The 14,361-nt window shown below is 55.1% G+C and overlaps 2 protein-coding genes across 2 annotated transcripts; one reads left to right on the forward strand and one right to left on the reverse strand.

Moving 5' to 3' along the window:
• Positions 1–750: 750 nt before the first annotated feature.
• On the reverse strand, positions 751–2,493 carry VOLCADRAFT_104290 (uncharacterized protein; the record flags this gene model as incomplete). The annotated part of the gene is made up of 5 exons (XM_002949438.1): positions 751–1,001; positions 1,106–1,243; positions 1,352–1,510; positions 2,164–2,192; positions 2,466–2,493. The coding sequence occupies 5 exons, from the start codon at positions 2,491–2,493 to the stop codon at positions 942–944; spliced, it is 414 nt and encodes a 137-aa protein (XP_002949484.1). The 3' UTR covers positions 751–941.
• Positions 2,494–9,573: 7,080 nt separating this feature from the next.
• VOLCADRAFT_104291 (uncharacterized protein) lies at positions 9,574–13,888 on the forward strand (the record flags this gene model as incomplete). Its single annotated transcript, XM_002949322.1, has 11 exons — positions 9,574–9,620; positions 9,834–9,956; positions 10,030–10,082; positions 10,167–10,213; positions 10,294–10,410; positions 10,481–10,577; positions 10,668–10,758; positions 11,213–11,451; positions 12,192–12,248; positions 12,446–12,563; positions 12,956–13,888. 11 exons carry the CDS (start codon positions 9,574–9,576, stop codon positions 12,987–12,989), a joined length of 1,023 nt encoding a protein of 340 aa, XP_002949368.1. The 3' UTR covers positions 12,990–13,888.
• Positions 13,889–14,361: the final 473 nt, after the last annotated feature.

Consider the following 14,361-nt stretch of genomic DNA (forward strand, 5'->3'; position numbering starts at 1 on the left):
AACACCCAGTGCCAGCCCAGAAGATGCCACCGTGGAACTACGGGGCACAGGCCGCACCCCGTAAGCCCGTGAGGGGGCAGCCCGCTGGGGCGCGCCCTGCGGCGGCGGCGGGGTACTATGGCGGCGGCGACGTGGGGCAGCAGCAGGGTGACATGCCCCGCTACCCGCCGCCGCAGTGGGCGCCAAGGCCCTCTAGGTGGTAACCGCAGTAGCAATAGCAATAGCAGCAGTAGCAGTAGCAGCAGCAGCAGCAGTGTCACAGCGGTAGCACCCGTCCTGAGACCTGTGTATCCACAGCTACCCGGAGCTAGAGCCGCTGCTGTTCCAGCAGTGAAGTGGTAGTGACAGCGACAGCTGGCGGCTACAGCCCCCGGATGGCTGGTTTCGTGGGTTTGGTGGGTGAATGTACATTTGGGGGTCTCAAAACAGACACGTCCCTGCTGTGCCGTGTGGTGATGCGGTTTGGCATGACATGACATGACATGACTTGGAGCAACGTGTCCTGTTTCACATCAACATGGCATATGGCATATGGACACTAGCTGAAGATTGGTGAAGTAGTGATATAAGCATGTATGGACATTCAACATGAAGACGGCCTAGCCGGGCACCGTGCCCGTGGTATGGATTGTGTGTGCGGTGTGCGTGACTCTGTTCCAAATGGTGTGCCGCAACAGAGATCTGGCCCTCAGCTTTCGCAAATGGAATGTGAGCCCCCTTTTTCACGAATTGCCGTACAAGGCTGTGGCTTGAACTGCAGCGTCCTCTGGCCGCTGATCCAGTTGTCGTACTGCCTTCAGAGGCGAGCGGGCTGCACCCCCGTGTGTGTGTATTGCTGGTGCCGTCGGCTACTGACTGACTGACGTGCTAACGAACAAACTGCCCACTCCGGTCCATTGCCAATACCTGCCACGGTCAGGCAGGGAAGTAATCATACGTAGCTACGTTTGGTCTGATGCGGTGTAGATCCGTGGTCCGATGAGCGACTTGTAGATAAAGGACTGCAACCTGGGCCAAGGAGGAGGGCGCTGACTCAAAGACCTGACCAGGCCAAACTGCTTTGACTGACGAACTGACTGACAGACTGACAGACTGACAGACTGACTTGGCCAAGTAACTGGGCATGCACAGTAGACCACGACAGAGTGGGCAGGTAGTGGGCTGTGGTGGAGAAGGAGGAAAGGAAATGGACGAGCCTCCCCGCCGGCAATCCGCCGCCTGACATGGCAGGGAATCGGGCGCGCTGCGAGGAGGACCGGTCGGGGGCGCAGCGGGGCCTGCGGTCCTGGATCGGCTGGTGGCAGGGCCGCGGAGGGCAGCCTAGCTGTGGGTGCGAAGGGCGGAAACGCACTGTGATGCTATACTTCGTAAGGTGTGTAAGAGCCACGTAACAGCGCTCGTAGGGTTTGTTCATGACGCGGGGTTGTCGCCGGTAATGCCTGGCAAGTTGAGGCCGTGGTGGCGGTGGCCGCAGGGTTAGGGGCGGGAGGCCGGTTCGAGCACGGTGGCGCTGCGCCATGCGGTGGTGTACAGGACAATTGGCGCGGAAGGGGGCACATGGACGCATGGCATGAACGGGGCAACGGGCCGGCAAGAGAATGGCTGCGGGCAATAAAGAGTATGGCAGCGCACTCCTTGGATAGGTATGCCGCTATCAGTTGCCCCATCTTCCGACTACAACGCAAGCAACATCCAGACTCGATACACCGGTGACCGCCAAGTGACCACTGCTGCACCCAGTAAATAAATAGCGTTTTGGTTGGCCGGTTGGCAATCCGTCCTTGGCGTTTGGATTGCATCCTGTTTATCTATTCATAGCGTGTGAGTTGCGAACGCAGTGATCGGCCTGTAGGGTTGCTGGTGGTTCCCAGCTAGGGGAGCTTGTGTAGTGGAGCCTGGTTGCGTCGGTGTACTCACCACTGCTTGCGCGTGTGCTGTGCTGCTTGCGCGCTCTCACTAGGCGAGGGTCGGCTAGGACAAGTGGCTTTTACCTCCTGTCAACTGTGGCACTTTGGACAGATGCTAATACAGATGTGTACATACTAACTGCACGTGCATGTTTCGTCGCTTGCGTCTTCCTTGCGGGGGAAGGAGTGTCCCCGGACATCTCCCCGGGCTGTCTGGCGGGTCCCGCGTCCCCATGGGGTGCGGCGCTGAACTCACCACACATGCAAGTGGCGGAACCCATATACCTGATGCGGTATAAGGGAGACTCATGAATGCGGCACAACGCTGGTTCACAGCGGCCTCGATGCCGCGAGCGGTTTCCAGCAGTTGTGGAGGTTGGCGGGGTCCATTGCCTTTTGCTTGTTTGTGACACACACTGCCAACCCGGGCGCGGTATGGGGTCTTCTGCTATAAAACAAGCAAGAACCTATAAAAGTGACGCAGAGTTGCAGCCTTTGCATCTCGCCTGGTCCCGCCCGGCCATTATCCGGCCAAGGTGCCGGCGGCCACCAACTCACCGGCAAGGCAAGGCAAGGCAACATGCATGCATGCAATTGGTCACATGCATGTACTGCTTCGTACTCAGCTTGCGTCACGGAGCCGGGTCACGGTACGGGGTACAACGGCCTCCGACGCATAACTGAAGCCAAAGCGCTCGTCCACCGTACACGACCAAAGTAGCTGGGCGCACGCCAGCAACGAGGGCAGCATGTAAAGTACGTTCCACTGTTTCCCTTCCCCTGCTGCCCGCCCCGCCGCCGACAACAAAAGGCCATGTACGGTATAAGTTACGGGTAGCTGGACAAATCTAAGAAATCCAAAGATCTAGGAAGACAGAGGAAAGGGAGGGTGGGTGGGGTCGTCAAAGAGCCGCGTCCGACTTTGCGCAATTTGTTGCGGATTTCTCCTTTCAGTGCAAGTTGTAGTGATGAACCTTTGGTGCGACTGGTGTGGACCGGTCCCAGTAGGCCTGCCGCCGCCAACAGCCCCGAGGTGAGGTGAGAGACTTGATGGAAAGTCAAGGATGTACCGATGCATTGAACGTGACGTTGCATGTACAGATTGCTACCGTGAGTTTGGACCGAGCCGGGGCGCCCGGCTCCACAACGCGTTCCCAAAGGCCGGCAGCGCTACCAAGTATCTCGGACCCCATCGTGGCAGCCTTCCTTCACTCGTTAGAGGGTCGGCCTGGAGTTCCCCAAATGCCCAGTCCGGCACTGTTATCTGCGTATGAGACCATATGCCAGCAATGGACCCTGACAGCTGGCATAAGATTCGGACGCAGTCGTATGAGCTGCATAGTTGGCTTGCACAGCATTGGTCTTGGGTGAACCTACTGAACTGTGATCCAGCGTCACTTTTGACATTCTTCGAGGAACATTGGATCACCGCCACCCAGGCCGGGTTCGTGTAGATCGCCGGCCTTGCCCTGCAACCTTGCAGGGAGCGATCTCCCACCTGTCAACAGCTTTTAACCTGCTAAATCGACGGGGTCCTTACGATGCAGCGGCATCAACCGGCAATCCGTGCGAGTGCTCAGCTATTCGTGGCTATGGTAAGGGTTATCGGCAAATCCTCACTCGGCAGGGTCACACTGAGCGGGGTGCCATACCTCTTCCCTACGCCAAATTGCTAGATCTAAGTTCGTATTTGCAGCGGAATGCTAGCAACACCGCAAGTCCGATTCCCCGGATAACTCTGCTACGGGACCGGAGTATCTTCTGCCTGCTGTGGAGCATGAGCATGTGCAGGCATGACTGCGGAGAGCTTCGGATGGACGATCTTCGGGACCCTGATCAAGTTCGGAGTCCATTCAGAGGTCTTCAGCTTCCCTTGCCCTGCGTGGACGGGCGAGTCCCTTCCACCTGTCGCCTGCAAATTGCGAAGCTAGGAATGAAGACGTATCGAGGAGTCCGATCGCCTGGGCATGTGGTGGAGAGAGGCACTGTTGTAGTGTAGTGCAGTGCTACTGGCCCGTGAAGTATGTCTCAGGCCGGCACTGCCCCGACCACGGTATAAGACCGCGCTCCGAACGTGAGTAGAATATGAATTCTAAAAGAACCCACGTCCGTTCTGTGAGCAAAGACGATTTCAGTAAATTTATGGATTTCGGTAAGGCTGTCGTATAGATTCTTGATGTTCAGTTCCGGTGAATTCTTACAAACGATTCTTGACAGCCAGGTCAGTTTTCAGAAGATTTCATGTTCATAATTGATTCGCATATTTCTTGATAAGCTCATCATTACTGTGTAGCTATCGCGCTACAACAGGCACTGATCCCGTCATCTGTCCGTTGGGCGCCCTTTCAGTGTATCTTTCGACCTGTTCGGTGTACCAACTTCCTGTTACCGACTACCTCTTCCGGCCCCTGGACAACGACGGGCGCCGATTCAAGGAAGCCCCACTTTCAACGGAGGCTTTGGGGTCCCCCCTTAAGCAACACTTAAGCGCTTGCGGCCAGTATGGAGGAGAGAGTGTGCATAGTTTCCGTCGTGGTTGCTTACAGCATGCTTTCAACCAGGGTGTGCCCCCCAGTGAATTGCTAGTGAAAGCCCAAATGAAGTCATTGGGCACCTTATGGCGGTACCTGGATCCAACCCGTCATATCCGGGAGCGCGGGATAGTAACGAGTGAAAGTGATAGCATGGAAGAATGAGTGCACCGTGGTGGGTGGGAAGGTTTGAACATGGAACTGTTCAATCCCAGCATGTCTTGGATGCAGTGGCAACTTTCCTTGAGGTTCTCCATACAAGGAATGGGAGGGTGTGGTGGCGAAATGAAGCAGCCGTTGAATTACAGATTGTGGGTGACACCTCGGAGAAGGCTTATGCAGCTCAACGGCGAGCTTGGAGATGCAGTCATGCGGGTTCCCTTCTCCAAGGACGAGATTCAGCTTCTGGCGGAGGGCCGCCTCAGCAGCACGGTGCGAGAACTACAGGCAGCCACGTTTGCATTGGAATGGCTGCAGGAGCAGGCACCAGAACTGATCCGTGGACGGTGAGTGCAGTACCAGACGGATAGTCAGCCCGCTCACTTCTGTATTCTGGGACAGAAGAGTGCAGGTCAATGCCTGGAGGAAGTGGCACAGCTATATAGAGTTAGTGCTCGTTCCGACACGGAATTTGAGACGGTGTGGTACCCCCAAACAGCAGCAGCTCAGCAGCAGGCGGATTGTATCAGCAAGGAGGACGACGTCGCCCAGTGGAGCTTGCATCCCGAGGTTTATCAACAGCTCCTACGCCGCCCCTCATTGCAGGGGCGCAACCCGGACATCGACTGCTTTGCGGATGCCACCAACACCAAGGTTCCTGGCCGTTTCTTTGCAGCACGGTGGAATCCGGGATGCCTTGGCGTTGATGCCTTGGTGTTGATGCCTTCACACAATCCTGGGCCTCCACGAGGAAGGACCTACCCTCGCTTCTCTATATGAATCCCCCTTTCTCCCAAACTGGCCGGGTGCTGGCCAAGGTTCTCACGGACAAGCCGGACTGCATCATTATATTGCCTGTTTGGCCTAGGTGGTGGGTAGCCCTGTTACGTCGCTTGCCGGTGCGTGAGATATGGCGCCTGCCGCATCGGAATGACCTGTTCCTGCCAGGGGCCTTGACTGTACGAAGGCAGCCCCATGCAACCCACTGCCAAGTGTGCGCATACATTGTTATCTGGTAGAGGAACATCTCAGACACTTCCCTTTCCCTCAACTCATCCAATACATGTGTGGGACCACCCGACTTGCTTTCACGCGGCTTTAGGCCGGGTGGTTGGGGGGGGAGAGAGAAGGGGTGAAGGGGTTGATGGGATAAAAGGGAGAGAGGAGGAGATGTGTGCTGGGCGCGGGTGGCTGGGGCGGTGAGGCAGGCAGCAGGGGAAGGGAAACAGTGGAACGTACTTTACATGCTGCCCTCGTTGCTGGCGTGCACCCAGCTACTTTGGTCGTGTATGGTGGACGAGCGCTTTAGCTTCAGTTATGCGTCGGAGGCCATTGTACCCCGTACCGTGACCCGGCTCCGTGACGCAAGCTGAGTACGAAGCAGTACATGCATGTGACCAATTGCATGCATGCATGTTGCCTTGCCTTGCCTTGCCGGTGAGTTGGTGGCCGCCGGCACCTTGGCCGGATAATGGCCGGGCGGGACCAGGCGAGATGCAAAGGCTGCAACTCTGCGTCACTTTTATAGGTTATTGCTTGTTTTATAGCAGAAGACCCCATACCGCGCCCGGGTTGGCAGTGTGTGTCACAAACAAGCAAAAGGCAATGGACCCCGCCAACCTCCACAACTGCTGGAAACCGCTCGCGGCATCGAGGCCGCTGCGAACCAGTGTTGTGCCGCATTCATGAGTCTCCCTTATACCGCATCAGGTATATGGGTTCCGCCACTTGCATGTGTGGTGAGTTCAGCGCCGCACCCCATGGGGATGCGGGACCCGCCAGACAGCCCGGGGAGATGTCCGGGGACACTCCTTCCCCCGCAAGGACGACGCAAGCGACGAAACATGCACGTGCAGTTAGTATGTACACATCTGTATTAGCATCTGTCCAAAGTGCCACAGTTGACAGGAGGTAAAAGCCACTTGTCCTAGCCGACCCTCGCCTAGTGAGAGCGCGCAAGCAGCACAGCACACGGGATAGTAACGAGTGATAGTGATAGCGCGGAAGAATGAGTGCACCGCGGTGGGTGGGAAGGTTTGAACACGGAACTGGGTGGGAAAGCGGTGCACTCAAGTTCTGACCGCCTCCCACTCTAACACTTGGCCTGGCTTCTGCCGAACGACACACTCCGACTGCCTAACCGGTACATATAATTTCTGTAATAGCACAACGCCTATCGCACTCCTCTCCTCACTCTAAACAAACAAACTCCACCTCTCCTTGGACCCGTACAACCTTAGCAACCGCCACTACCGTATCCAGTACTTCTGAAATTGGCAGAGTACTCGTACGAAAGGGATGAAAATTGGATGTGTTGTAGACTGTTCGACTGCAGTACTGTCCCTTGACACAAGTACGAGTAGCCGTTGACGTGATGTCACGGCTTTACGGGCGACCTTTGGGTCAGTTTTAGGACTACAATGCAGCGCACATCAATCCAGTCCCCGAGCGTCATCGTAATTTTGTACAGTCGAAAGCGACATATGCTCAGTCCTGCCCAAGCCACGATCTTCATGTTTTATGTCCCTGTGCATGTGCGATGCCATTTCACCAGTCCAACGGCTTTTACCGAGGAGTAGTCTTCGACTGTTGAATACTTCTCGTAGTGTGCGTGTGCGTCTGCGGAATAAATTTCTTTTTCAATCTTGTTGGATACTGTGATCCTCCAGGGGCTGGAATTGCGGAACTGGGAAAACCTGAAATGGAAAGGCCATGTGACTACCGCCCACCTAAGAACATTGGAGGTGCAAAAACATGAATACAGTTATGCGTGAATTTCGATTATCGCTCGTTCTTGGCATAAGGAAACGGCTTTTGTTTTTTATGTGCGTCGGACGACTAACCGACGAACGATACGATAGGCAAAGAGTGACGGCGAAAACCCAAGCATGGTCGCAAATTATCACAGAGCTGTGACCTTAGACATATTCCATTGCTACACCTGTAAGATGGAAGCTTTAGTGGAAGTGGCATGGGAGGTGGGCGGTGGAAGTTGCGAGAAATGCACAGCGTGCAGGCTGCATCAGTCTTGAGGATCATAGAAATGTAATTGTAAGCACGATGCAAGCTATAATTAATCGTGCTGGAGGGTGGGCTAGATTTCCGCTGTAGAGTACTCCCGTCCGTCTACAAAAGTTTGCCCGGGAGGACGCTCTACAGGGCCGAAATTTTGCATAAAAAACATGAATCGGAAAACTGTAAATTTTACCGAAATCATGCGACAGGTTTTGACCGGCCAGTCGAACCGCGTGGTCTTCGGTCTCGGTACCTTGCGCGGTTTCGTTTTAACTCGTTTGCGTGGCTACGGGAGCCTCTAAGGGCTGTGGCCAGGTAACGTGCGCTCGCGACATCTCTCGGCCCAAGCCCAAGCATCTCCGCACCTGGCCTCGAGCCGGCACAGGCCATCAGCCCTCGGTAACACCAAGTCTACCCCTTCCTAAAATCTCACCCGCCGTCCGATGAAATCTACAGCGACATTTCAAATATGGCGGACGGTAATCGCAGTGCAGCGCTAACGTATAACGTGTTGACAAGGGCGAAACCAGTGTTTCCATGATCATCATCACACAGCAGTCCCGGTATAACATTCAAAACCGTAGACCACCGGTGATGGTACCAGACACCTCAGTGTACGAACTGCCCACACCGAACACGACAACGGATGTGGGGATAAATATCCTGTGTGGGGCGTAGCTCGCAACGGGATCGGGAGGATGATGTTCGTTGTCTAAGAACGGCAGTATCAGACAATAACCCGTGCCCCATTCGGACACACGAACCAATGGGGCTGTACGGCGACGCGCCCATGGCATAGATAGCCACATTTGGAGGGCCCAAGTACGCTGTCCTTAGGGGCAAGCTACCAATATCCACTGGCTCCTTTTGGGGGAGAATTCACCGCGTCCTGCTTTTGCTGCTTTCCGCGCCAACTATGAGTGAGTCCATCCGCAGCTCAGTTCCCGGTTCCCGGGACAATTAATTGCGGGAGTGATGGGTATGGGCACTATGCACTCCGTTTTCATCAGGGGTATGCGGCTTCCAGCAACCTCTACTTGGTACGGGCTACACCGTCGTGTTTAGGAAAACCCTTGCCTGAGCTCCCCACGCCGTGCTGGTCTGCTCGGAACTAGCCAAAAGGGCAGTGTACCTGGCTATGGAGAAGGGGCGCGCTGTTCAAAGTGGGTTAGCCTCCAAAGGGTGCCTCGTGTAGCTGTCGGTTGAGGCATAACATCGACATCAGCCTTACTACCCCGTGGTAGTATGGTAGGTTGCGGCGATGTATGGGGCGAGCAATTCCCCCTTCCCCAAACCAGCAATAGTGGAGCAGGAGTAATGAGGTGGTGGGTCAAGGTGTGATAAGCTGGGTCCGTTGGGTCATGTCGAGCTGATCGCAGAGAAAAAAGGCCTACATTGCGCCTCGAACGGCATGGTTTGCTATATTAGTGCAACGGGGAGGGGAAATGCAGTGCTGAAGTTGGGAAACTTTACCGTGAGCTGCCCCTTTCAATTATGCCGTCCATTGCCCGGGTTCTGAAGTCCAGTCTTTCAGTTTCAAGTGGACGTGGGGCTAAGCACGGCTCGGAACGGGTCGCGTGGTGCGGGAATGCAGAAGCCTAGTGGCTAAATGAATGTGGATAGCTAAAAGGGTCCTCGTGCATTTCGTTTCCCGGCGCCGTCGGGTTTAAAATGCTGCCAACAGACTCCTTAGCCGAAGGCCTGCAGTTTGGCAAGAGTCCAAATGTAATTCGTTTACGGCATAAGTCTTTCCTTTTACCCTTTAGCTCCACTCATCCGCGCTCCCTTTTCTAGAGCCAGCGGCAAGATGGCCGACTGCCTGCAACCCTCAAAAAGCATTTCGAAAACTATCCACGTACTAAGTTCCTCATATTTTTAAGGCAGTGTGCGCAGAGGGGGCCGGGACCTGCATTCCACACCGGAAGTACAATAACGTATTCGTCCTGAGCTAATGCCCATTTATGTCCCAAAGTATTCAGCTTTATTGCATAGCTATTGGACGCGCGAGGTGTGTGCAGAACGACATAGACTACGAGCTCTCGACTGTAATACCATTGACATAAGGCCCTTGAACGGTGAGCAGTTTACCAAAGATAGTGTTTGGCCCCAATTAAGGAACAGTGGGCATAGGGTAGGCGCTCCTAATCACTGTAGAGCCCCCCTGTAGACACAGCGTTGTCAGTTTCGCTTTGTAACGCTTTTGCGGGGTTTGTTCTGTCAGGTCATCCAGTGTTAGCCCTACCGTAGCGGACCACCACTGGACACCCTGCCACGCTAAGGCGTGGATCTTGCGGCGTGTGATGGCCGCCGTGAAGGAGGAGGAGCAGGCTGTGCCTAGCGGAGGGTGCGCGTTGCTGATGATCGCTCGTTAGGTGATGAACTAGCGGTCACTGGCGCAGTTTCCGCAATGTCCACAGGTCGGCCGGTGCCAAGCTCTTTCTAGGCGGCCTGTCATGGGACACAACTGAAGGTGCGGAGCTTTGTTGTCGGAAAAGGTTCTCACAGTCGAACGCCATACGACCCGCGGCTGATTGTGCGGGTTGGGGTCTTGCAGAGAAGCTAAAGGAGTACTTCTTGAAGTATGGGGAGGTCCACGATGTGGTAGGTCATACGGCGAAGTTTATAAAGCGAGGCCCAGCCAGGTCTGGACGCTGATGGCTCGGGGGCAATTGCTCTGGCAGGTGGTGATGCGTGACCGCCAAACCCGTCGACCACGTGGATTTGGTTTTATTACATTTACGGATCCTGCGGCGGCACAAGCGGCGTGCGCGGAGTCCCATACGATAGACGGCAGACAGGTGAAGGCGCATTGGCGCAAATACAATCGTCTTTGCCGCACGTAACGCTTGATCGGCATGCGTGGCGCAGATTGATGCGAAGCCATCTGTGCCACATGGTGAAGGTGGTCAGCAGCCTCGGAGCAAGAAGATTTTTGTGGGCGGGCTGGCTCCCGACACCGAAGACGGTGCGCTTGTTGGTTGCTTGAACCTAGCTTTTTGCACCCGGTTTTTCAAGGATCAAAACATAATTCTTTTTTGCTGTTGCATCTTTGCAGTCCACCTTAAGCAGTATTTCGAGCAGTATGGCACAGTCGTTGAGGCGTTGGTCATGGTGGACCACAACAGCGGCCGGTCGCGCGGCTTTGGGTACGTGTGGGCCTTGTGAAGGGAGATCATATGTATCTTAATGTGTATGAGTCATGTGTACCCGAAATGGCTTTATATGGCCAGCTAGGGCATCTCCAATAGCATGTTTCATACCAGTGCGGCTGCGTAGTGGCAAGCTGCAGCACCTGGCTCTGCGTCCTTGCTTTCTGTTCATTGGCAATTTGTTGCTTGCTTGGAGGGTTAAGGTACGCCTCGCACTCACATGTACGGGCATAACCCGGGGGCCCCCTGGGTCTCATCTCCGTTCCTTTTGCCTTCCCCCAAGCACCGCCCCCAAAATCCCAATCGGGTCGCCTGCTGCCTTACGTTCCATTAAATGGTGTAGTGATGACATCTTCGTTGTGCTTGGTTTCTGGGCTTTTTCGTGTGCATCTTTAAACCTTCGGGCTTGGTGCGTTGGCCATTGTTATGGCACATGTTAACATTCATGCAGCTTCGTAACCTTCGGGGAGGAATCGTCTGTTGAGAAGGTGTTCGCTGCGGGTCAGATGCACGAGCTGGGCGGCAAGCAGGTCGAGGTCAAGAGCGCCACGCCCAAGGGTTCAGGCCCTCAAGCAGGTCGAGGGGGGGGCCGTGGCCCAGCGGCAACAGGTAGCTACGGTGGCCGCGGCTATGGAGGCGGCCGCGGCGGCTTTGGAGGGTATGGCGGAGGCTACGGGGCCTACGGTGCAGGTATGGCTTCAACGATGAAACTTTATGCCTAGGGCACGGGAGAGCTGTCGCTGTGGGAACACGCCTTAACCAGAAGACATGGATAGTGGAAACATCAAAGTTCAGCAGCAGGCGTCTTAATTCCCCGTGTCCATGAGAGCTGGATGCAGTGCTGGGATGAAACCTCAAGAGCAACAGGTCTCAAGTCCTAGGCCCCCTGCCTGAGATGTAGCAGGAGTTTTGAACCATTGCGGAGAGGCACTTGCCGCACGCTTTGTGGGGCAGTATCGCCATCGGTTAGCGTTTGGATCATGGGCTAAGTCGGTGATGCGTCCAGCGCGATCTTTTTACCACGTCATGGCACCATTGGGGTACATTGGACTATCGCCAGCTGTCGACCCTGCATGATGTAGTTGTCGGCAACAATCGCCGGTGATCGGCATCATGGTTTGCCGGCGTATTCTGCGGGCGCTCCTCTCCTTGTATCGCCCGACTTTTGCCGAGCCAGCTAGCTTTCCGTTCCGCATCCAATCTCAGTTGTCAATTCTTGTGCTCTCGCTTGCGACTCAGGGTTACTTGTCTGGGGTTCTGCACTTGACGGTGTGCAGCCGCAGGCTTCCATCAAGGGATCCGCAGGGGAGATAGTGTATTATGGCAGCTGGCAGCCGGCTGGGCCAGTAACTATAAGCAAAGTTCTTTCGTCGTAGATCATTTGACATCTGTTGTGTATGCGTCAAATGTCGCCACCTGCCCTTGCACAGGAGCCTACGGCGCTGGGTTCCCGGGATACGGAGCTCCGTACGGTGGCTATGGAGCAGGTGGGGCTTTGGGAATCAGCAGCAACCTCACCAATCTTTTGCAATCTTGCGTGCGCACATCTAGCCCTTGCTTGAACGACGAGAATGGCATCCAAATACGCCTTAGTAGCGTAGGATAACCTCCTGCCTTGCACCTTGCTTCGTCCAGAAATGCTCGTCCGCAATATCTGAACCTCTGATTCTGATTCAACCTTCAGGCTACGGAAATTTTGGGATGATGGGTTACGGCGCGGGGTATGGCGGCATGGTGGGCTACGGTGGCTACGGCGGCTACGGCGGTTACGGATATGGTCAACAAGCACCGTACAGCCAAGGGTGAGCGACAGTCCGAGGCACGCCGAGATGAGCTGAATCCCTAGCGATCTTCGGCCATGTCGCGTGCATCTAGCATATGCTTGAGCAACGGGAAAATCCGCGGAGGTTGACCCGTGATCTGGAAGGGCTGCCTGGTTCTAACGCTGCCCACAGGTGTTTGTGTACTCTGCAGCCCACAGCCTGAGCCATTGATCAGCACCCAGCAAGTCCGTATCCAGTTTAAGGTTGCGAATAGTGTCCGATAACGCGGTGCTTCATCGAGCCCGGGGAGCTGTAACACCATCCATTTGAGTTTCATGAGCTCAGGCCAAAATGCCCCCGATGTTTGCACAGCGTTCCCCGTCAGGCGCGTCTGAAAGTACGCTCCCCGTGACATGCCTCCTGTGCAACAGCGGCCGCGGCGGTGGTGGAGAGGGGCAATACTGAGGCAGCATGCATCTGGTATGAGGCAGAGGGAGGAATGGGTGTGGGGTGTGGAACCCGCTGCAGATCAGTTTGAAGAGCAGCGTGCGTGTGCTCCACACTGCGGTAGCCCCCTCGGCAGAAGTTTAAGCTGTGTGTGAAATCAAGAGGAAGCCGTTGGTTGCAAGGGCTGTGATGTGAGATCATCCAGCGAGTTTGTGTTGTGTGAAAGCCGAGGGCATGTCCTGCGTGCCTTCATGTACAGGGAAGTGGCGTGCGGGACATTTGGGGAGTGGATTGGTGCGACGCCATGGGAACCGGCGAGCTCTGGTCCGGCTGCGCTGACCCGCGGGGTATGACATGTTTTGGGCCTGGTCTGAGGTGGGGATTGGGGTTCTTGGGATTCAATGGAAGGGTCGTTGTTGCCCGCCCCGTGTCGGAGGTCTGGCGATTTCCTTACGCCCGCTGTTTCAGCCAATCATTCGCTTGGTGCCTGCCAGTCTAATCCTGATGGGCCAGGCCGGGCGAAATGCATCGGGGCGTGAGGGTGGCACATTCCCGTTGAGAGCTGGGGCCGTAAAGGTGACTACCCTGCTTCCTATGTATTTGGGAATCCGGGGGAGCTCTTCCAGAGCTTGAGTGGTCGTGGTTACGTCTTGACCGTGGTCTCATGATTGGGCGACTAGCCAAGGCCGCGGATGGGGGAAGGGACGTCCTGTTTACTTTTTAGCTGGTAACGTGTGGCTGATCTGTCATCAGTTCAATGCTTGTGTGCGTTGGGAGGGGTTGTCTGCGACAGTGTAGAGGCACCGACCTGGCCGCAAGAAAGATGCTGGGGGCCAACACGGCTGTTCAGAATGCGCTCTTAAAAGTTGGAGGGTCGGCCGGCTTTTCGATAGTTCAATTCTGATTCTAGTTTCACGGGAGTCGATGATCAGATGAAAAGCCCAATTGATTTACAAAGATTGCCGGTTGATCGTTCGGGTCACAGTTTATTGGCGCAGGTCGCCATGATCCGAGCAATGTCCACGTCCGTGTGCCCTAGTCGCGCATCCGCGCAATGCCCTTAATCCGAGAGCGAGACACTTGAGAGGTTGTGAGAGAGCGTGCAAGATGCACAGTTTACATGAACTATCGATTTACCTTCTACCCGCGTGTCATGCGGGTTCTGCTGTTGCGTGGAGATTTGGCAGGTTTGGCCGAGTCTGGCATGCATATGTTGTAAGAGGTGGAAGCATATACCATGTTTGTTATGAATGAATTCGATGCTGCAGCTTGGGAAAGGAGAAGATGTTGGTTTCTAGGTTGTTTCGTTATGTAAAGTTAAATATGCATCAGGAGTCACGATGGTGCACATATCATGGTGCACATATGTAGTGACAGATTAATATGCGCA

The sequence above is a fragment of the Volvox carteri genome (assembly GCF_000143455.1).
Source record: "Volvox carteri f. nagariensis unplaced genomic scaffold VOLCAscaffold_14, whole genome shotgun sequence".
Taxonomy (NCBI): domain Eukaryota; kingdom Viridiplantae; phylum Chlorophyta; class Chlorophyceae; order Chlamydomonadales; family Volvocaceae; genus Volvox; species Volvox carteri.